General features: G+C 37.4%; 1 protein-coding gene across 5 annotated transcripts in view; it reads left to right on the top strand.

Annotated features, from left to right (window-relative positions):
* ADK (adenosine kinase) overlaps positions 1-24,557 on the top strand; it is a 292,950-nt gene that overhangs the window by 248,026 nt on the left and 20,367 nt on the right. For all 5 annotated transcript variants that reach the window (XM_082053036.1, XM_082053033.1, XM_082053035.1 and 2 more), the window contains one exon: positions 2,607-2,721. In XM_082053036.1, coding sequence (XP_081909162.1) covers positions 2,607-2,721 — 115 coding nt within the window. The remainder of the gene's footprint in view (positions 1-2,606; positions 2,722-24,557) is intronic.

The raw sequence follows: 24,557 nt of genomic DNA, 5'->3' as shown, positions 1-24,557 counted from the left end.
TGTGCTTTTTACTTTCTTTCACTGTCTACTTTATTTCATCCTTTACTATCATTCTTCACTAAACTTTTTCCTCAGGGCCCTCTTTCCCTCATATAAGTTCATCATCATTCTTCCTTACACTGAAGAAATCACCTCTTGATTGTGCCATTTTTTCCTATTATAACTTCCTCATTTTCCTTTTAGAAGTTAAAATGCATGTAAATATATCACACAAATAATCTTCAAGCTCTTTGATTTCTATGCCTGCTTTACTGTAAATGTGCTTAATAAAGTCACTAGTAGCCACTTCCTACTTAGGAAAACCTAAACACCTTTCTCCTGTTTCCTTTGATCTCCATGATGCTTTATTGCATTTTCTAGTTCATGCATTTCTTAATTATCAAGGTCTGAAATGGTTCAGAATTTAGGTGAACCTTCAGAAACCTTCATGTTACCAAGCTGGAAGGCTGTAATTCTGCATCCATCCCCTGTTCAGCAACTTGTGCCATCAGCTGGTACCTGCTATTCACAAATGTCGTAACAAGACATTTCAAAACAGAAGAGCAGGAATTTCTTTTTTTTCCTCTGGCATCTTTGAGGGACTCCTTGTCTTTTGAGAATTAGGGGTAAGATGGCCCCTGTGCACTGTTCTCACTCCACACAGAGGAGCTCAAGGTTCTTCTCTGGAAGATGTTCCCTTTTAAAAGCTATATTAACTGTCTAAAGAGGAGCAAGGAAGAAATAACACACACGACAGTGTAGTATATGGAAATGAAAAGTATGAGAGAAGTTTAAAAAGATTTAAAGAAGTAAGTAAGGGGAATTTTTTTGTGTGTGTGGCAAATGTGTATAAATCAATGAGCTCACTGACTACCAGAGTTGGGGGAGAAACTAAAGGGAAGCTAAGAGTATTGCAAAAGAGCTAGATAATTTTCACATGAGTAAATCCTGGTAAATACATAGCCCAGACATATTCTCTGTCCATAAAAAGGTGAAGTGCTTGAAGATCAACAAGATTATAAAAAATCAACAAGTGCCCAAGACTGAATGGTATGTAGATTATAGTTCTTGAAGTGTTTAACTGACCCGTTGATGAAAAATAATCAGTCTCTTGTTAAAATTGGCAGCTACAGTCAAAGTGGCATGTACTGTACCTGAGTTTAAAAATAACACTATATGCTGATTTTGGAAGATAAACATCGATTTATTAATAATATGAAGTAATTGTAACAACTCCGGTAAATGCCTTGAAACCACTCTGGACAGCTTTATAAATAAACTCTATTCATTATGTAATTGTGTTAAAAATTAGTTGGGTTTCATTGCAAATAAGACATAAAGCAAGGCAGAAAGTATTTTTATGCTTTCATATATTCAATGGTAGGCCCTCACCAAATCAGCTATGTTTCACTACAGTTGCTTGTATGCAAGAGCAAACTGGAAAAAAAGTATAGTGTTATTTAACACAGGCGTTAATAAAGTGGGACATTGTAATTAGCACAGAGAATAATTACAGTCTTTCTTACTTTTCCTAACATTAAAAAAAAAAAAAAAAAGAAAAAAAATATAGGATGGTAAAAAATAAGTTTACGTATACTAAAGTTAATTTGTAGAACTTACTGACGAGATAAATCTGAGAACAAAAGCTTCCCACATAGCATTATCAAAGGATTTGATGCTTATACAAATAACAGGATAATCTATATTTAGATATAATTTACTTATTTTTCAATCTTAAGTTGAAATCCTTGTGTTTCAGATCATAGGGCAACGAAGAGAATACGTAGGATAGTATTCTAATGACCAGTTGTACTGTTAAGAGATTCTTGCATCAAATTAAACATTTCAGATGTCGCTGTAAAAGACATTGGATGGATGAGAGGTTTGGTTCAGTATGCCGGTTTTTCTGTTCCTAGGTACGTGCACTATGGTGTACAGAAAAAGTCCCTTGAAAGCAAAGATGTCCGAAAATTTGCAGCTTAGACTTATTCCAGAAAATCAGTTATGTTCTGAGCCCCACTGAATATAGCTTTTTCACCCTTTGCTTGCCTGTGTCTGTATTCTACAGCCAGCTAGTGAGCACAGCGCACGTTCCCCTGGGCTCCGCACCCTCTGAGGTGCCGCGGTGCACAGTCTGTTTACTGCTGAGATCAGTTGCTGTAGGGAAGTTAGAGAAACAGTATTTTTAATCCTCCTGAAACCAGAGGGATTATAGGACTATAAAACCTGGCTAAATTGGATGAAAATCAGGCTCAGGCTTTATCCAAAGTATTCTCTTACCAATTTTATTTTTAATTTTATGATAGGTAAGATTACAATCCAGTCAGCAGCAAAGAAATCCACTAATTGCTCATTAGGAAATGCTCTGTAATTCCTTTGTTAGCTTTGCAGTTTTGTAGCAATTGGACTAGCTGAACTATCATTATCAAGATTAAAAACAATGATCTTACAGTACTACATAAACCCTTAGGAGAATGAAGTTTTCCTCTTTTTAAAAATCTTCCTCTGCTGACAATAAAGTCTGGTTTATACGTAGCTGTGAGAAAATAAGTCTTTGACCTGCTAATAAAGTTCTAATCTCTGTCCACTCTAGTATGTTAGTAACAAAACTTTTCTTCTATTAATAGACTGAAGACATTAAAGAGATAGCCCGGAAGGCACAAGCCCTGCCAAAGGTGAACACTAAAAGGCAAAGAATCGTCGTCTTTACCCAGGGGAAAGATGACACTGTAATGGCTACAGGTATATTTTTCAAATGTTTGCTGTCACTCACCGTAAATATTCTAGTTAATCAATTATAAGTTGTGGTTTTACAAATTATGACTGTTAAATGGTAGTCACAACATTTGCCTTTTGATGTTAGTCCACGTTTCTCATCTGTTATGCTTTTAATTGCTTTCAGATTCTGACTTTAAGAACTTAATATTTCACAAGAATGCCTGAGAATTTAGTTCTGAACATCTTACGTTCGTTTTTATAACATAGATCTAAAATATTGATCCAGTTGGTTTTACTCAGATTTTTATGAATTGAGATTTTATCTGTGTAGCCATCTTTGCTGCAAACAAGAACACACTATGCCTGCTGAGAACAGCTGTGCAACAGTATAGTATATTTAAACATTTGTGAAGAGGAGGAAGTGAAATCCAGTACTAAGTGAATTTCCAAGCTTTTTTGCTTTGAGCAGAAAGTCTCACTCTAGCTTTTCTCAGCCGTCTGTTCTTCTATTCTCAAAGGAGTACGTGGGAAAAAGGTGTTCTAGCAGGGATACAAGTAGTTTGTGCTGTCTAAATTGATGATTTACGACACACAGATTTAAGCATTATTAACATGACTGCCTACCTTTTGACAGTCTCTTGAATTCTGTCCACCTATGCTTCTAGACTAAATAAAGCTATTAAAAACATGTGCTGTGGCAAACCATTTTAGTCGTTCATTCCTTTACAAGGCAAGTTATTAGTCAGGGCTGAATTCCTTCTTTGGAAATAAAGTGAAGTTGAGGAAACTTTGTACCTGAGGGACTGGTGCTCACTCATACGATATTTGCCTCGACATCAGAATTGGCTTCAGACTGTGGCTGCAGGCCCAGGCACTAAGTAGGTATGACACTGCTGTATAGATCATTCTAGCAGCAGTTTGAAAGATTTCTCCAATAGTTTGCTTCTTCCCGTATTTTGTTAGCTACAAACAGGTTTAACGGAAACAGAAAGCAGTCACTGAGAGTTGGGTATGTGTATCTCAGCGAATAATGACTGAAGTGTTCCTTCCAGAAAGTTACTGCGTTACATGAATGGCCCATATAGAGGCACTGCACTTAAGTATGGTACAGCTGGCTGAGAAGTAGCGGTGTAAAAATGTTTTTATACATGAGCTAGTAATAACGGTAGTAAACCTAAATCTTAACATAACCCTCCTGTGCTCTTATTTAATTTTCACTGTGTACTTATTTTATTCTTCAAACTGGAGTTGTTAACAAATCCATTAATCCCTTCTTTGATATTTTTACAACTGGGAGCTTATTTGAGGACTGACACTTGCTAATCTTAGCTGTTTGTTTGCTATGAAATGAACTTAAATTAGAGAATGCACTTTATATGTGTGATAAATGCAAGATGGATAGAGAGTATATGCAATGGTGTCAGCTACAAAAGCAAACATGATAAATGTTAAGGCAGTTTTGAGCTGTGGGATAAGCTATTCAGCGCATAAGCATAGCTGAATCTCTTTGCTATGCTGTTATTCATGGCAGCCAAATAAATGTCAATAATAAAAGAGAATTAAAGATTTCATTTCCCAGAGGCAGTCCTCTAATACAGCTTGATCTTTCATTTCATTTGTAATTCGTTCTCATGTCAGGATGCAATCATTCGCAAGGCTCTGTGTGTCATGTTAAGTCATTTAATAATGATTAAGAACATAAAAATGTTTGGCCTGTGGGGCAATTCTCGAAAGAGATACCAATTTGTTATTGTTTTCCCCCTTTTTCCTTTCTTTGGTATGGATCATCTTTTTCCTACCTCCTCACATTAAAATAATAATGAAAAAAGGAAAATGTATCCCTTTATTTAGCATATGATGATACCACACAATGGCACAGAGTGCTGCTAACACGCTTATTTCAACACTAATCAGGTACAGTTGTGCATTGAATTCTGCTGTGGAAAGTGTAAAAAGTTTCTAAATGATTTTTGGTAGAGTTACTGCATTTAGGAGCAGGTACCAGTATAAAATTCATTTCCTTTTTCTAACGCACAGAAGATGAGTAGAATTTTGAAAAAGCAGGATGTGTGTAGTTGTTTGTCTTGCCTTTCTGAGGAAACAATATAGTCTGCAAGAGTTTGTGCCTACATTTAAAATAATATTCGCAAAGTCAGCTATGGATTTGGATATGCTTGTTGATACCTTCTGCTTTGTATTTTGTCCAGATTAATAATAAGAACAACATGGTTATTAGTTGGAAGACATTTCTGTCACTAGTGACTCAACCAGAAGGGATCAGTAACCGGGGAAAGGACTCTACTCTTTCTCCCCTTCCACTGCTGCTTTTAACCATCCTTTGTCAGCTGTTGGGCAGATCACGTATTCCAGTGATCTTAGTTTATGTCCAAAAGAGTGCAGGATGGAGCTGGAGCTTACAGGTGTGAGAGTAAAAGACTCCAAGGTGAAATGGGGGTTTTCTACATTTTGTTCCTCCTCCCATTCCCCATTTTCCCCATGGAAAGGTCTCTGCCCTCTGGCAGCAATGTGGAGTGTCATTACTGTGAGCCATGGGAACAGAAGTGACTGGCTTGGATCAGGCCATACTCTGTGAAGAGGCACGGCTGGGAGGCTATCCTCTCTTCTTTCCTTTCCCCCTGCCCGCACATGGCAAGGTGAGAAAGGCAACACTGAGGCTGTGAGAGCGTCCTTAACAGAGCTCAGTTTCCTCTGTCAAAGCCCCTGCATGCTGCCCAGGACAAGGCAGCCGAGGGGCTGGGTTCCAGGAGGAGGAGTGTACCTCTCCCAGTGAGTTATGTGTAGGCTGAGTGGGGGATCAGGTAATGGAAGTAATGAGGGGATAGACTTAGATACAGCTCTGGCTGGAAGGAAAGGAAATAAGATGGGTAAGAGAAGTGGTTGCAGATTGCAACCTGTCGTGAAAGGACACAGAATTGTACATTCTGAAAATGAGAGGTGGAGGGTTTTTTTCTTTTTTTGGTGAGATGAAGGCGGCTAGATACAGCTAATCATTACATGTGGAGAGATGGCTGTGGCAATAGTTTCTGATTCCTGAACATTCTAGAGAATGGAAGTATCAACAGATACTTGAGTAGAGCATAGGGCAGAAAGGCACAGTTTGTTACCAAAAGGAAAGAAAATTTAACCAAAAAGTTCTGAGAACATAGCTTTGACAAACAGAGGAGATTGCTTAGACTTCCTCCTACAATCTGGCCCAGCTGTACTGCAAAGATGTTTAGAAAGCTTACGAATTGCTATAGTTAATGTTGTTTTAATGCCCACCAAAACCGCTGGTGGCTCGCCTCAAAGAGACCAACAGCTGTAGGCACTGAGGCACCGATTGACAAGCAATTTAGAGGTTCATGCAACTGGAGCAGACCATGGAAACAGTTAGAAGCAATAACTGCATCAGCAGTCCCAATCTAAGCCATTCCTATTTGTCAGCTCACTTTCTTTGGCTGTCTGAATTATTCGTGTTTTCAGAGGAAAAATTTCTATCTCTTTATCATGGAATGCATTGGACCTTTCTACTGTCTGTTTCTATCTCCTCTGTCACAGTAGTCCAGCCCCAAGGCCCCTTTCCTCTCCCCTTCCTTCCTGTTCTCTGTCAGTTGGAATAATTGCAAGGAAGAGGCAAGCTCAAATTCAAGCTGAGTGTGATCAGTGTGTTTATAGGGAAGGGAAGGAAAGGAGTGTTTAGGATTGGCACACAGGAGCTGTGGCACATTAAATGTTGACTAAATTAACTGTCAGCTTCTAATAAGGCTCCACACAGCATGACCAAATGATCATTGGCTGAGGTTTTCCTCATTGTGTCATAGAATGATAGAATAGTTTGGTTGAAAGGGACCTTCAAAGGTCATCTAGTCCAACTCCCCTACAATGAGCAGGCACATCTTCAACTAGATCAGGTTGCTCAAAGCCTCATCCAGCCCAGCCTTGAATGTTTCCAGGGATGGAGCATCTACCACCTCTATGGGAAACCTGAGTTGCATTTTTCTGTGAGATCAAATTTTATCTTTTTACCGAATAATTTGAAGGCATTGGATCTTCTCAGTGACCATAAGAAGTGGCATTGACAAAAGCACTGTAATTTTGTCTAGCATCAGTTCCCAACATGACTGAGTTTTGAAAGAACTCTTGAAAAAAGGTAGCCTGTGAGAGTGATGCAGCCTTTCAGTACAGAGAATTATGGTTTGTGAAAGGTACTAGTAAAGAAAATAGGATCTGTGCCCTTGCTTACCAGAAACGTTTATTTGAAGAACAGTATTGGGTTAATTCCTTTTGTGGATGCTCCTCATCCGTACTGGGAATTACTGGGCTATGAAGGCTCTGATCCCACTACCACAGCCTTGTTCCATCACATCTGTCTTCCCAGGCCTGAGATGCTGGATTTGACTTAGGGTTCCTGAGCTTATGGGGTACATTTGTTTCATGTTTCAACACTTTTTTCTGTAACCACAAAAAATACATATGCTGGGAAAAGGGGGAGAGTTAATGAACACATGCAATCTCCTGATTTCAGCAGCTGGAGCTTTTCAGAAATGCACCAAAAATCACAAGCTCTGGCAAGAACATATATGTCATATCTATATGTGTGCTATAACATTTGTCAGAATCAAATGCTGTGAAAGCTATCCCTTTTACAGAGTTGCTCATAACATTTTTAAACAAATTACTTTTAGTCAGATACATTTTATGACTGGTCTTGGCCCAAAGGGAAATCTTTGGAAAGTCTGAGCAAAATCAGCTCAGCAATGGAAAAACATACTTTTATATTGAAATATTTGCATAATTCAGAAACAGCTGAAGCTACAAACTTTAAACTTGGCTTGTTTTATAGCTTTAATAGAGGAAAGAAAAACAATCCAAATATAAAGAAAATCACTTTAGCATTTTTCAAGTTATGAATAGTGAAATCTGGCATGTTCAGGCGTGAACATAGAATTTTCCATTCTCTCCCCCCCGCCAGGGTTTGCAAGACCACCTCTATTAAGGGCACATTTGTAATACCCTCATTTGTTAGAATATGGCAGTAAAAATGTATTCTTTTTAAAGATTCAAGCATTAAAGCCACCTTAGTTAGGGCTTTCTAACCACTTACATCTTCTTCAGTTTGTGGGATACATTACTTGAGAATGTTTCAGGAAATGCATTAGCAGTGCTGGCAAATGTCGTAGAATGAGAAACGTTCCCCTTAAAAATTTCCTAGCACACCTACCACATAGTACATACTGAAATAGTTTTCTTAATTTCTACTTGTTATTATTGTTATTTAATCTGTTCCATAAATTAAACAGCATGTGCAATATAGCCATATTAATATGTTGCAATAAAACTTGCAACGTTACCAAATTTTAGAGCCTGCCTATCAAGCTTTGGATGTTGGGAGCAATAGTAGGCATTTGCCTTTGCCTCTACCTGTTATCTGAAACAGAATTCTGAGCTGAATGGATGTTGATGTCACCCATTATAACGATTCTTTATATAATATATGCACATGATCATAAATTAAAAGTTTATATGTTTGGATAGAACCAAAACTTGATCTCTGTGAAAATAACAACAAAGATATGGATAGTAGGTTTTTAGGAATGATGAAGCTGCTCTTACTTTTTAAGGATAAGTTAGATCTTAAACATTTTAGAAGGAGAGTTTTTAAACCGTTTGTTTTAGAAGGCTTGTCAAAATTGTGGAAACTAGAGAGATTTTAACAGCCATTCTTAAATCATAATGGTGTGATGCTGTCTGCTTTCTGGGGAAATAAAAAGAACTGATGTTCAAGTGTACAAATTACTCTAAACAGAGGTCAGTAGGTTTTCTTTGTCAGGTTGTGCTGCAATCATAGACCAACATGTTACCTTGTAAGCCTGTCTATAAAACATAGAAGTATTACTATTGACACTGCTGACATTTTATGGTGGGCCTGTTTGCACCTCATCTTTCTTTAAGTTACTGAGTATTGTGTGTTCTGCTCCAAGAAGCAAGAAGTGTTATTCTTTTTCCTTACTTCTCACAGCTTTCATGCTTAGCCTTCAAGACTGGAAAACCTTGATTAGCTCTTTTTAGAAGAGAGACTCCCTGTGTGTTTACACAAACAAAAGCTGTGTCTTGGACCTGGGGAAATAGTAGTTGGGTTATATTACAGTGTGCTCTCTTTTCACAGTATTACACACTTTCACTCTTCCCTATCAATTTATAGTCACAAATGGAAAGCAAAGTTTAAAAAACAAAAATGGATTTAGGAAAAAAGGAAATTTTAGTCTGCTAATGGCATAACAAATGAGCCAGAAAGCCCAATAGAATTATTTTTAGTTTAGTTGTGACTTAAGAAACCACAAAACCTAAATTAATAATGAACATTTGTTGATAGGATTAATGAATAGCAAAGCTGATAATACCGTTTTGTAACTGAGACCATTCATACTTTCATGCTGCATGGGAAAGGAGGTCTGAGAGCTGAAACACATTATTAAAACCTAAGTTCCTGGATACTGGTATCTTCACTGGACTTAAAAGTGTATCAACTATTTCAACTCAAAGAATGCATATACATATATGTAAAATAGATATAGATGATATAGATATAGATATAGATATAGATATAGATATAGATATAGATATAGATATAGATATAGATATAGATATAGATATAGATATAGATATAGATATAGATATAGATATAGATATAGATATAGATATAGATATAGATATAGATGTATGTAATGTTTTTATGTTTGGTAATTTCATATTGATTTAAGAAAAGGATGTCTTTTCTATCTTACTGTGTTAGCATGCCGAATTAGCCCAGAAATAGAGAGTGAAGCTGGGAAATCCCCTCTTCATGTGTAATCACTAGTAATGAAGAATTTTTGAGGCAAAACTCTGCCTCTTATTAAACCCAGCCTGAATTCCAGGTGCTGCATTGAATTTACATTTAGGGGTTCTGAGGAAAAATTACCCCTTTAAGCTCTGAAAAATGCATGTTTGTTGAAGGACAATAAATATGGGCCCTTATTTCATTCCCGAGGACTAGGCAGTATTTCTTCTTACACAAAAGAATTTCTCTATTTGTTTCTCAAATATGAATATGTAGATTTAGGAAGTCAGGTTTTGTGACGTAGTTCTGAAATGGACTCTTGGAGGCATAACTCTTAATATGCCTCCATCCACTTATTAGGTGGTAGAAATTGTTTGACGCTGGAGAGGCAATATAGAACGAAAGAGTGGGAGCAGGCCCGAGTCAGACCAGAGGTCTATCTAACCAGTTGTCCACAGTAGTGTACAGTAGTGGGTGCTTGTAAAAGAGCATAAAATCAGAACAAACCTATAGTGATACTTCCCATGTTACGCTTCTCTAACTTCCAGCAATCTGCAGCTCAGGAATTTCTGAACTAGGGATGTTGTATTTGAGCCTAATAGCCCAAATAAGATTTTACCGTACATAATGTTTTGTGATAATGAGCATCACAGACTCTGTGTTAGGTAAAGAAATACCTCCCTTTATTTGTTTGGGTTCTGCCACTTAGCAATGTTACTGGCTACCTCCTGCTGCTTGTGTTGCATGGCCAGTCCGTAACTATTCCGTATGCAATATCTTGTTACTTTTTGTTTTGCAGAACTCTTGCTTATTTCCCCTCGCTAGTCTTTTTTTTTCCAGACTCTTTTTCCTGTTCTGTTTATTTGTTCTTTCTTTGTTCCATAGTTCTGACACCTTGGCCCGCCCTTCTCTACACTTTTTTCGGGTCTGCTAAACACTTTGCAAATGAGAGACCAGAATGTTAAGTGCGTGAGAAGTTTACAAAGTGGTTTAATTCTGTTGTCTCCTTTGTTCTTTATTCCTCTCTTAGTAATTCCTAACATTTTATTTGCTTTTCTGGCTGTCTCTGATGACATTTTCATAGACTTAACTGTTGTAACTTCAAATTTTCTTTATGGTGTGGTAATAGGTGGTTTAGAGCCCATCACAGTGTATTTAAGGCTATAATTGTTTTTTGTCTGTGTGCCTTTTTTACATTGATTGACAAAGAATTTATCACTTCTGCAGTGATACACTTCTGCAGTTCTTCAACTCATCTTTTGGTTTTACTGTCCAAAGTGAGTCTACATGTATCACCAGAGGAAGGCACACAGTACACTGCAGAGCTCCCCTCAGAAATGGTATATATGGCCTGGGGGTGCCACCCATAACTGGTAGGCACAGTTAACATCAAGACTGGACTTAGAGGGATTTCAATAAGGTCACCTCTTAAACAACTTGAGGCCTGTCTTGCTTGACTCTGGAGAGCAAAGTTGAATGAATTTACAGTAAGACACCTATTCAGATGACATTAAATCCCAAATGGACACTCTTGTTCAGGAAATAAAGTACTTTAGTACACTATAGCTTTTTTTTTTTTTTTTTTTTTTTTTATAAATGAGCCCTTCCCTGTGATATTATTCATCAGTTAAAACATCCACATAGAATTAGTTTATCATAAATTTCTGGTGCCTCCTGTATACATGGCTGTAAACTTTAAAACTGGTACTATTTTACTGGTGACCTGAGTGAGTTGTGAGATGGTTCATGCAGAAAAAAAATTACGTTGGCACAATGTTGTTTGTTCAAACCACAAAGCAACAGAACTACCTACTAGAAATCCTGAGAAGAAGGAATGGTAGTAATTAAGTCTTATGGTTACCGAGGCAGGACCCTGCTGTTCTGCACCACCATGGAAGGAATGAGGATTCACCTTATTCATTCTGTGGCTGTGTAGTCCTCAGAGCAAGAGACCCTGAGACTTGGATCCCTGGCAGTTTTACACTGAAATCAGAAATCACTGGCTCATCCTAGGATACACATTTCCATCCCCTACTTTTCCCTCACCCTGTCAGCACTTCTCTACCAGCATGGGGAACCAGTTCAGCAATCTGCACGGACTGGCAGACACTTGCTCTGGAAAGGTACTGGACTTTCTGAACCGAGGTCCAGTTGAGTACCAGTGCCAGCATGGGAGGAGAGACTGCAGCATTTGCAGTAGGAGACGAGGATGAGGCTACATTGTCTGCAAACTGTACTGGCTGAAGTTGCTGTGGAACCTGATGTTTTATTTTGATCTTCCATCTAGCAACAAAGACTGTTGTTCCAAAGCTGGAAGGAAAGTTGTTCCAGGGTCAGCTGGTAATATTATAGAATTATTTCTGCCAAGCAAAGATCAAAGAATAAGGGGCAGAGCCATGAATATGGTGTCAGAAGGGGAACGATCTCTTTGATATCTCCTATGCTGAAAACCACCAATTTTATCATAGAACTATATAAAAGAATGGCGAGAGAGTGGAATCAGCCATTCACTAATTGGGAAGCACTGGAACTAATGACAGCCTTCCAAATTTAATTTGTGCTTTTCATGTGTACATGTAATTGATGCAACTTTGTCAAGATTATCCCGTTTTCTAAAAATGACACCTACCCCTTGTCATGTACATCAAACGTGAAATTCTGGTGACTTTTAGTTTTTCAGCAACTGTTTTTGCAGCTACAATGTTATGTCAGTCTAAGTATATCTTTCTGACTTTTGGAACAAACTGAAGAAAATTCAAAATGACAGTGTTCTGTTTCGTATAAAATAATTATCCTATAAACTTTTCATTAAGTTTATGCTTTCAATTTAAAGTTCAGTATTGTCCTTTTCTATACGTGCATTCTCTGTTGCTGCAATATCCAGTATTGTACATTACCCATTTCTCCTTAAAAGAATACGCTCTAATGAGTTGAAATCTAAAACCCATGCTTTGAAGGTTTACGGTGCATAGACTCTTCCCTTCCTGACACTTAGGTTCAAAACATACTAACAGGGTGGCTATTTTATGAAATTAATCACATAGTAATTTTTTAGCCAATAATTCTAAAATCTATTTTCTCTTTAACCTGATTTGGTGTAATTATTTTTTTCGTTGTAAGAACTTAAATGCATGGCTTTTTCAGCAGGTTTCATAATAGATCAATAATTTGTTGGCTTAACTTTTTTTTTCCTTTGGAGATGTGGGAAGATCAATATCTGTAGTGCCCTAGGTCATGATCAATACTTTTAATAAAACTTACTCTTTTTTTCTTTTACTTTTTTTTTTCTTTGTACCTTTGTGGGATCTTGCCTTTATTAATGAGCTTTTCCTTTAGATTCAGACCATTAATGGTTTTCAGATAATGTCATACTGCCCAAGGTCAAGGCCAGTTTGAACTTATAACACTACTTATCAGTGATTAAATCTATTGGATGGGCTTAGATGTGTTAGAAGACATAAGAGTTTGAAGGACTGCTTTCTAGAGGCTCAAAGTTAAAACAAAACAAAATCTCAACCTTTTGGGAGGATAACACATTAAGGCTTTTTTCCGTTTCCTTCTTAAATAAGTAACGATTGTCTTATTCGTGGATCTCATATTGGTGTTAACATTGCAAGTATCTACTGTCGTCTCGACTGCTCTTCAGTTAAAGGTATTCGATGCCCCATATTCAGATTTATAATGGTGTATTGCTCATTTTGCAAAACCAGTTTTAAATAAGGTAACGTCTTTTGTTCATTGCTGAAATTCTGGATGGGAGGGTAACAGCTTATCAAAGTATGTGTTATCAGCTGGCATGCTTGCAGAGGATGTGATATTATTGTCTCTGGGGCTCAACCCAGTGTCTTTTGAAATCAATGGAAAGATCTCATTAACTTCATTGGATATCGATTATGGCCATGGAGAACTTAAAACATTCATGAATATTAATGGTTTCTACTGATCCATGTGTCTTTTGTGTGTTGTACCTTGTCTGCAATCTCCGATTCAATTTTTGTAGTCTACCTAGAGGTTATACAAAAAGTGATCTTTATGTATGCTGAAAGATTTGATAACACATTTTACCTTAAGGTATCTTCTGTGTCTGTTTCAAATGAGGTGCATAAAGAACTGGACTCTTTGACCACTGGCACCTCGGCAGAATATCTTCTGTGGAAAATGTTTTTTATATTATTTTGGCGGTGCTAGCCTTTTTTTTTTATTAGGCAGGAGTTCACTTCATAACAAATCATCACAGAAGAGTGTGAGCAGCAGAATCTCTACTCAGAAGGTGCCCTACAGACTCTGATAGCCCATCATCTTTAATTTAGAGATTTTATTTCCCATCTTGTGATTACAGTTGTACGAACATTGTAGAAAAGTTTAAATTGTAGCTATCCATATCATGCTTTTGCCATAAATGATGGAACTTATATTTTCAAGCCTCTAATCTTCACCTGCTCAAATAGTCACTACAAAATAATTGCGCAGAATGGAAGGAGAGTAAAATGTGGATGTGTACCCTGGACAGAAGTTAACTGCAGGAGCGGATCCTTTGATTAGACGTTTCTCTGCTGTAGCATCCAGTTGCAGGCAATAGAAGTTGTGGGAAAGAGGTGGGTGAATGGAAAACAAATCCTTAGCTCCAGGAGGGTCAGAGCAGAGATCCTGGCTAGTGGAAAAAGTGGACAAAGAGGAGGGTTGAATGGCTCCTGCTTCGCTTGACTTTGGGAATTTAAGTTTCGTTTTGTGTAAGATGACAAAATATTTAGAGTTAACATTGGGGATGGAGAAGGAGGGGAGGCGGAAGGTAATTGGAGTTCTCAAAAGTGGTTGATTGTCTAAAAGTGGAATTGTGAGATTTTATGATCAGTTTGCCTCTGTGACTCCCGCAGTAGGCTTTACAGATAAAGTGGGAATGGTTGAAATGCCACATCTGAAAAATAGGCTGTGCATGTTACTCGTATACCAATGGCCTGGCCCTGATGCACCTGAGCATGACATAGAATATAAAGTGGCAGTTTAGATATAAATCTCTGGATACCACGAAAATAACGTTTATGTAGTTGATCTCATTTGAGTGAAAGTAGGCTCTGGCTTACTTTCATCATAGCTGTTTTCTTTGTTATGAATAATGAAGTCAGTAAAGTAAGCAGACCTGACTTCAAGTATATACAGACAGCAGATCTAGTGAATACAGTAAACATGAACTGTTCTTATATTGTTAGGTTTTGGCTATACCCACTGAATGATATAATACTAATGTTTGTTTAAAAAGAATACATGGAGTAGTCTGAAGACAGATTTAAATTCTGGAGGTCTGCTTACGCTGATTTTGTTTGCTGTACTCTGCTACCCTGTGCCCCCCACCGCCCTCCTAATCCATCCTGATTCCTCTGCCTGCCCCAGTGATTAGCAGTCAAAACTAAATCAGAGAGGAGACTATGAAACCAAATATTTATGTGCCTTGTATTATAATCTGACACTGTGATATTGTACTGTGAACCCGAAAAAATGCCAGGCCATGAGTTGTGGCTAATAGCTGTTGATCATAAATGAAACTGCAGAACTCTACTCCAAATTGTTGCCTTTATAAATTTGATAATAAGTACATTTTGTGATAGCATATAAAAGTACAATAAGCTATGCATGCCCTCTCGTTCGTCTCCACCTGTCCAATTGCAGAATGCTGTTTGTACAGTATATTGTTGTTGCTGACAAGTGAATAAGAATTTTTAGGAGCAGTTGGCTGTCAAATGATGGCAAATTTAAAGGTTATGCAAATTGTGCCAGTACAGCCCAGCTTGTTTCAGACCTCTTTTCTCTATTATCATATCAATTGAGTCAGCTCATAGTAGACAAAGCAAGGTTATGGGAACCACCTAGAGCATCATGCACCATTAAACATCAATGCAGCATACATGAACATCTGCAACAGCGATCTTATTAACAGAGGGTATAACGGAAGGCAATAAACAGCTTTCTTAGTCACTTAATTGTAAAAAATTTAATAACCTAATACTTGCATTATTTATCAACAGCAAGTTGGTCAAAAATTATGCAATTGTAGTGGATTAGATTACCTATTGCACACTGTAAATTACTACAAAAATATGAAAATCCATTTGTGAGCAGTTAAACACTAGTTAGTAGAGTGCTAAAAGTGCAGTTTTCTTTTAGTCTCTGGTACACCATGGAATGTAAGTACTGACATTTTTATATTTGACTAAAATCAATTATAGAAGACCTAAAGATCGGGTTTTTTTATTTCCTGCTAAACTAAGCAACTTAAATATTTCAAAAATCAAGGGACAGTTACTGTGAAAGGTAGAATATAGAAACTATAAGGTGGTCTTTCTATGTGCAACCAAAACATTTGTTTGGAGGAACAAAGCACAAAGCATGTTAGATTTCATACTGGGATATGTATTTTGTGTTGGCTTCTGGGGTAGCCACAGCACTGGTCTAGAAGATGAGAGCATGTGAAGCTGTAATCTCAAATGGCTTAGGGAAACCAATACAGAAATTAAAATATGTTAGAAATTGATGAGAAACAAGGTTTGGTTCCTCAAGACCAAGGCAAACTGGTAGGGTTGGAGCACACACTGTGCTGGAATCGGAGAAATTGGTGGGGAGTGACAGCCCTCCTCTCCTAGGAGACAGGGGGAATGGTAGGTTCCCTGGTTTTGGTTAGCAGAGAGCTGGAGGCCAACTCAGGAAAGGTTAGAGCTACAGGAGGAAAGCGCCATTCTTCCAGTTTCAGCTTGAACGTGCAAAATGTACAGGCATTTAAGAAAAAAAATCTGAGAAAGGAAATAAGAGACTGGATGAGTAAAACAGTACAGGCTCGAAGGTCAGGTTTGACAAGTGCATTCAACAGCAAAACCTGCTCCAAACGTTGGTCTGCTCCCAAGCGGCTTTGTTCCTTCCTGCCGCCCTCTGCTCCCACCTCTGCTGCCACAGAGGAGCAGCTATTTGATCAGATTTGTATTTATATGGAAAAAGAATGAAGCCTTCTCAGTTTTTGTTGGCATAAAAATCCAAATGGTACTAGGATCCTTGGCTACAGTCAGCCTCTGGGTCACCAGTAGACACCTTAGTCATTTCTGCAATCAGAAGGAATCAACAGGCAACAGAGAAGAATGAGGGGAAAGAAAGTGAATGAGAAGACAGTAAACACCAAATATTAGTAGAACTTGATATAGTTTAAATTTGGCAAGTTGAGTGTTACGGAAGTTAATTTTATTTCCATAAGAAAAGGAAAATTTTTATTAAAGAATGTTAAATTTAATGTCTTGATTTTTTTTTTTTTCAATCTGGTTTTATTTGCTGTGGGAGAAAATGGCAAAAAAAACAGGCAGTATGTCTAAAGAACCATTAAGTATATGTTTTATACTGAAATGGTTTTAAAAGGAACAAGTAACAAGCATTTTCCTTTTTTTTTAATTCACATTTTTTAAGTTACAGTTCCAATGATCTCGCCTGACCAGAGTTTTTTCCTGGATGTCTATCTGTTTTTTTTAAAGCAGTATCTGCTTCTTGCCTTTCCTCATAACTTTTCATAACTTAATTATTAATATATCAACAGAGTGTCCACATTTTATTTAAACATATCTATTTACTTGCCTACCCACCTTGCTTTTCAGATTGGAAACTCTTCAGAGCAGGAACCTTTTCTTTTTTTTTTTTGTCTAATACAAATCTTGTTGGTCACCTTGACCATAGGAGAATACAAATGAGGTTTAAAAGATCACAAGCTGGATTTGACTATATGTGCCAACTAAAGTTTGATTAATTTTGAAAAGTTTTATTGCTTCTAAAAAGATCAATGTGTTGGTTTAGTTTTTAGGTTGAAATAACTTAAAACTGAATGATTTAGCAATTTAATAGTACAGAAATAAAACTTTAAAGAAAAGTAACTGAGAGTGACAGGCACTGGTAGGAGTTTGACAAGGTTCTGCAGAGATAGAGGCTGGAAATTTTTAATTTGTCTGCATTGGGGTTTACTTTAAATGACAGTGCATGCACTGTAAAACCCGTTGTGTTACCTTTATGAGCGCCTGTGTGCTACTGCCGTGCTTTAAAGGGCTTGTTACAAAAACATACAATTCAAGAGCTCTTGCCAGAAACTGGTTGTCAAAACTGCTGTTATAATAACTGAATCCAAATTAATTTAATTCACTATGTAGTCAATAATTTTGTAAATTCGGGGTTGCATAATTTACATTAAAATGTATGTGACATTATTTTAAAAGGTCGTAGATCGACTGTGCCACTTAGAGCAATAGCTAGGTAATACTTTTAAACTTATTAAGTCATACTACAGAGATCATAGTTTGGGGTATTTAATGATCTAAGAAATTACCTGCAACTAATATAGGAGAAAAAAATGTCTTCATTTTGGGCCAAATTCTCTTTCTGGACTGGCATAACACCTGAAGAATTCCATTGAAAACAGTGGAGTTGCTTTGGTTTTTGACTGGCATTCTAGAAGCAGAATATTTTCACATTGAGATGAGAACAAATTTCAGCCTCCAATGCAGTGACATCTTCTAATAGATTTAAAACCTGCAAAAGCCTGAGAAAATTCATTTAGCAAGCATGTTTCATTCTTCAAAAATAAATAAGAGGTGTAGAGGGACCTTAATTAAAGGCAACACAGAAGTTACGAATACAGCATGAGAAGAAAAAAAATAATTGTCAAAGTTGTGGAGCTGAGCTCAGAGTTCGAAGGATGACAAATCAAAATATCTACATGTAATTTGAATCTTTAAAGGTAATGCTGTAGAATTTTTGTGGCATACCTACATCAATAATATCCAACTAGTATCCAATTAATTAATTTTTTAAAGAAGAAATATAGATATACATTAACTTATTTTTAGCAATGTTTCTAGGGAAGTCTGTCTCTTTCATTCTGATGGACTGATTGTATTTATGAAAACAAATATAAATTCTCCCAGAAGAAAAAGATCCTTCAAAACTGCTCTGTAGTGACCTAATGCTCACGCCTTCTCTTTTCAAGCTTACTGATGCTCAAGTAAAATAGAAGTGCCTTGGGCCCATTTCTGCCTCCACTGACAACCCATGCTTCTCAGATTATCATGTAGCATAAACAAAGCTGTCATGTAACATGGCATTTATTTAAATGATGTGATTTCTGTGTTCACCACTCTGAAACTGAGGTATAGCTAAGAAAGCTTGCAAGTTTTGACAGGTGTGTTTGCCCCATTAAGGCAATATGCTTAATGTGTAAAAAATGTGAGGCATAATACAGTTTTTGTCCTGCTCAAAATCAAATTATAAAGTGTTTTTCTCTTTTTTTTTTTAACCAATGCCCTGCTAAGCTTTTGGGTAGGAATTGTTTTGACCTAATTATAGGTTGATATTTGTGAGAAAATTCTCCCACATGACAGTGTTTTGATGGTCCAGCTATGCAGTGGTTTAAAATATGTCTATAGAATGCTATGAAGTGGAGTACAAGCATACATGCATTCTTTCTAGCGTGTGCATTGGTGCAAACAGTAAGTGAAGTGCATGATCTACTTTCTGAGCTGAAAAATGCTTCATTTTTGCAGTTTCCATCAGCCAAGGTTCAGAAGGTTGAAGAGTATGTTTGAGCTAGAACATGTGTGTTGGTGTAACTTGGACACACATATATGATATATTCTTTACATTAGACATTGAAATTCCAAGTGACATAAATTGTGTGTGTTTTCAATTCTTGAGCCTACCTATTTACAGATAGAAATAGATTAGTTTGTATTTCCCATTCCCACATACAGCTCAAAAAGTAATAGTTTGGAGGGCCGCTTGGCTTGGTTCTTTACATGTGAGGGTCAAATATGAGGCACAGTGGCCAAACCAATACGTGTAGGATTTACAGTGCAGGAAGAGATATTTGTATTTGTTAATATCCAGGGCAAGATCTGGTTGTGTGCCTGTGTCCCTGTGCTTTCAGTGGTGTGGCTAGGCTCACCACAGTAGAGCATACTCTCAACAGAATCTAGGATCATAAGATTCACACGTTTCCTTTATTGTAACCCATCTCTTCTGTTTTCAGGACTGATTTTGATCTGAGCTCTTAATACTGATTCCAAGACCGTCATTGTGTTTAATCAGTGAAACATCTGCAAAAGTTTTGAGCTTTTTGTTATTTTGGTGCCTAGGACTTCACACCCCTTGCCTTGCGTGAGCCCTCAACCCCTTTCCTGGCACGGACAGAGATCACAGGAAAAGGATTTAGCTCTGAACACTACCTTATGTCTTCAGCAACCCCGCCGAGTTAGAGGAGCACGTTTTGTGGCAGTTCAGTGGACGCAGTTTCAGCTCCCTCTGAAATCTGTGCCTAGCGGGCAAATGGCAATACTCTTGTGTGCTCGGAAAGGCTTTTTCAACAGAGTTCATTGCCATTCTAAACCTTAAACATTGTGACACATGCCAGAAAAATTCAGCGGCATGTTCTTAAGGGCAGTTTTTCTATATATTTATACATATATATACATAATGTTATATTTGCACTAAACTGAAGTGAAGCTAGTATTTTCTGTTGACCTTTTGCTTCCCTATCCTTTACACACAGTCCTAGTGTTTTGTTTACTTGTGCAAACAAATAATTATTTCATATGAGAAGTAAAGTAGAGCTTCAACTCGTGGCTCTGGCAATGGTGATATAGAAAATACTGATGTTTAAGTGGCTTCCACACCTATAAAGTAAACAAAACACATCTGGGCCTGTAGAAACTATTCATGAGTCATTAGTTGATGCTGTTAGGTTTTTTTACAATTGTTGTTAACTAGATACAGAGTTCTGAGTCTGATCTCATGCTGGTATAAATCAAGAGCTATTTCAAAGAAGTGGTGTTGAGTTGACAGGAGTGCAGACAGAATCATGTGTAAGTTCGGGGGATATACACTGGGTAGAAAATTAGCGCTTAATTTTACATCATTGCTAATAGCTGATGTGTATGAGTGTACAAGTTCCTCTGGAGGAGCCTTCTTTCCTCTATTAACTCTAATCCTATGACTCACACTTTAGTTAGATGCTATGAATATTACTTCTGAATAAAAATGCTCTTGACCAGATAATGGGGAGATGCGTATGTCTGAGGAAAGCTATAAAGGGAAGACAAGTCCAACTGAACATCCTTGGATTAACTTTACCTGCTAGGAGAGAAGGAAAATGAGGTCTGCACATTGTCATTTTCCCTACAGATATCTATAGGATCATTAATAAAGCCACAGAAGATTCAAAGTCTTTGGAATCATATTCCTTCTCTTTATCTACTGAAAATTAACTAGTTCCATGTGAGGGACAGTTCTTTACATCCTGGCCAACACAGCTATGAGGACTTTTGCTTAGCAAGCTGCAAGGAGAATTTTAGCCTAATTGTACTATTTGGGTCTTCTATTATGTAAATAAATTAGTATTTGTATTAATTAATCACATCATACCATAGACATAAACGCATTATAAATGACAACTACTCTATACCTTGTTTGGTGTAACGTTTTTTTATAGCAATTAATACTTAACTTCCATATTACTAGTTATGAGTTTTCTTGGCTACATACTGAGTTCATTAGAATACAGTATAATTTTTTGTGTATTAAAATATTTGATTAGAAAGATCCTAAAGCATGTGGCTGACTTGCACCTCACTTGTTATACTATTTAACACCAGTGACTTGCACGGGTGAATTCCTTATTTTTCTGAAAAGCCCTACATGGCTACAGCACTGGGCCAAACAGCGCACAGAACTAGACGGCGGAGAAAGGAGATGTTGGCATGCAAAGCCAGGCAAACTGAACATGCACACAGAAAGTGCCAGGGGGCCTGGAGTGTTCATCCAGTACAGCTATCGGAAAGTCCCAGCCTGAAAATGCAGGATCTCATGCTGTTTGCTTAGAAATGACAGGTTGAATCAACACTGCCGGGTTTGAAATACGGCATCGCTGTAAGTCTGAGGGATTTCTAAGCGGGGGTTCAGCACACAGTGCCCTGCCCCACCTTGCCTTGTAACTTTGGACAGTGCTGCGCTGATATGGTGGGAGAGTTGCGGTATCTATTTGGTTTACATTATCAGGTGTGGTATCTTTGTGTGATGCACAGCAACAACAGTACTTTTACTGGAGAAAATGCAGGAGAAAATATTGTTATGATTTTTAAAGATGTTTTAATATGCCGAAAAAGGTACAGAGACCCAGAGCCTGTAGGCTTCTGGGTTCTACCTTCTGGAGAGGAAAGAGCTCAGAACCATCCTGACTGACATGGGCTTGCACAAATATTTTTCTTGTTAATTCCTACCTTATAGCCACCCAGAGACATTTATAGGTTTTGAGTTCAGGTTTCTATATTCTGTTAAGTTCTTCCTGTCTCTTTTTTTCTTTTTTCCTCTCTTTCTTTTTATCTGTTTTTGGCCCCTGATCTAAAGTTTTCTTTACAGAGGGTGGAGGTGGGGAGGAGATCGGACAGAATTCTGTTTCACAGTTGTTCGTTTTTTACAAGTTAAAGCTCACTAAAGAAGCATGAATGTGTCTCCATCTTGTAAGCATCTGTACTACCACTACCAGCCCACGGATCAAAGTTTATTTGAGGAAATAGCTAGACGGTTTTGTATATATTTTAGGGCTCCCTTCTTCCTTTTATTTTATTTTAATACAAAATTAAGGACACTCCAACATGTTGCCCATAAGAGTTCTGTTACAGGTAATTAAATGTAAGTTTACACATTTAATCTACTTTTAAGAGCAAGAGAGACTGGTAAATGACCCAGTTAAGGAAAGTACTCAGCCTAATTGGATGTAATGATTGCTTGCTGGTGTTTATTACTGTACTAAGAGTAGACGTGTGGTCTGTGATTCTAATTTGGTTTAAAGACAGACCTGTAGTATTCACAGCTATCATCAGAGTTTGATTGTTTCCGTTAACATCATGGAATAGGCTTGTGTTCATTTGGGAGCTTAAATGTATTAGAATGAAAAGAGTACTGTTCTTTCAGTTAATATTGCTCTCCAATTATTATCTCTCCAGATTGTCTTACATACAAAAATATCTTGAGCTAGATATGCAAGTGCATGTTTTTGCCTAAGGAAAATAAAGATAATTTCACATCTTTATGTACATACTGCGACAAATTAACAATAACTAAATTTACCAATGAGCTGATTCCTTCTGACTTATCTGTGAACGTGTCTTCAGCCTATGAAATCACCACATTAATGTTTGGTTTTGATTATTTCTATATCACTCTGAAACAGTTGAGGTCCTCACCAATGTAAAATCATTGAGACAGCTGAAGCACAGTCCCAAAATTTTACATTTCATTAATGCTTGTCATTAAAACTTCCCTAATTATAGACACTTTGTTGCAATTTACACTCACAATTCTAGGCTTCCAGGAAATCACATCCAAGTGGAATGTGTTGTTTCCCAGGGTGTTTACCGTGAAAGATATTTGTTGCTTAAAAATAGAACACTGGATTTCATGCCCAGAGGAGAAACACTTAGACTTCAAAACACTTATGTAATTATTCTTTATTTCATAAGCTCTCAGAATGATAAATGAAATCAGAACTGACTTTGAAAAGCGAGGCCACTGATGACCAGTGCACTTAGCTAAGGTGTCTCTGTGTTTGCTATGATGGATTTGGAAGTTCTATAACATAATAGATCACACACAAAAATTAAGTTAAAGCAACATCGAAGTCACAAAAGCAAGGATATTCAGAATGGAGACTTCTGCTTTATCTTAATTCACCCTGTTGTGCCTAGTTGGTACAAAACAGAGATGTTAGCTATTTTTATTACACTTACATAGCAAGGTAATTTAATGGCAGCTTTAATTCTAACTGACTTGATTTATTGTGAAGAAGAAAACCACCGCGATATTATTGTTAACTACAGTGTAGTTGACTTTCCTATGCTTGTAGAAGTTCTCCTAAGGTTAAAGAAAGATAATTTCCCTATTGGATGGGTGCAGATGGTAATATCCTTATAACGTAGTATGTGCTCCAAAGTCATGCCAGCTCCTTCTGAAACCTCAGTACTTCAAAATATGAGATTATCGCTCCTCTTGAAAATACATAAAATTATAGAAACAGAAAGCATGACCCAGGTAGAGATGGAAAAACTGTGATCAGAGAAGCAAGGATTGTTCTCCTACCAGCCAAATTCCTTTACGTGTTTGTGCTTTTGGACTAATTCAGTTACTTACATTTACATCTAATGCAGAAAGAATAGAATAAGAGCTCATAGTGCAATACTTACCTGCAAGTACTAGAGGGAGCTGAGGGAAGGAATCAAGGCAGAGGAAAAGAAAGGAGAAAGATGTTGGTGAGAACTTTCATTTGTGTGTGTTTGCTTGAACGGAGTCTTACTTGATGCCAAGCCCCATTTACAGCATTCAAAATATAATGTCTGTGCCCAAACACATACATTTGTATGCATACGCAAGTGTCTACTCTGTATTTAACGTAGAACATCTGTGTGTGCCCATGCACACTTGTGAAGAAAGCAGGTTAGTTTATTACAATGTGTCTTCAACAGAGTTATCACTTTGTTCATTGTTTTAGTATTATCCAGAGCAAATTGTATATACCTTCTTATGAAATGGATGAATACACTCTGCTCGTCTGGCAGAGTTTAATGTAAGACCTCTCTTTCGTGATTTCCAATTCAAATGAATCCTGTTAAAATTACTAAAAAGCATTGCTCTTCAAGACTATCCTAAGAGCACAACACAGCATTGAAGCGTGTATCCAAATAGCTTTCTTAACAGGATAGAGAGCAGGATGCACTGAGAACTGACTGAAACCTGTTTTTTAATTGGAATATTCATCTTATGTTTTTCATTACCCTTTTCCCTTTGCCTCTCATGGATGGCTGTTGCTAATGCTCCCCTCCCCTCCCCTCCTGGTGGGCCAGCCAACAGTTCCCTCTGGAGGCAGCATCATTATATCTGCCTGGTTCACTTAGGAGCAGATGGTGAAGAGCAGTAGAGCTGATACACTGCATTTCACAGAAACCAGGATCCTTCTGGTACCTCTGCAGCATACACA

Source organism: Streptopelia decaocto (assembly GCF_964273445.1).
Source record: "Streptopelia decaocto genome assembly, chromosome: 5".
NCBI classification, from domain to species: Eukaryota; Metazoa; Chordata; class Aves; order Columbiformes; family Columbidae; genus Streptopelia; species Streptopelia decaocto.
Note: the sequence above shows the minus strand (reverse complement) of the source record. Positions and strands in the feature narration are given on the sequence as shown.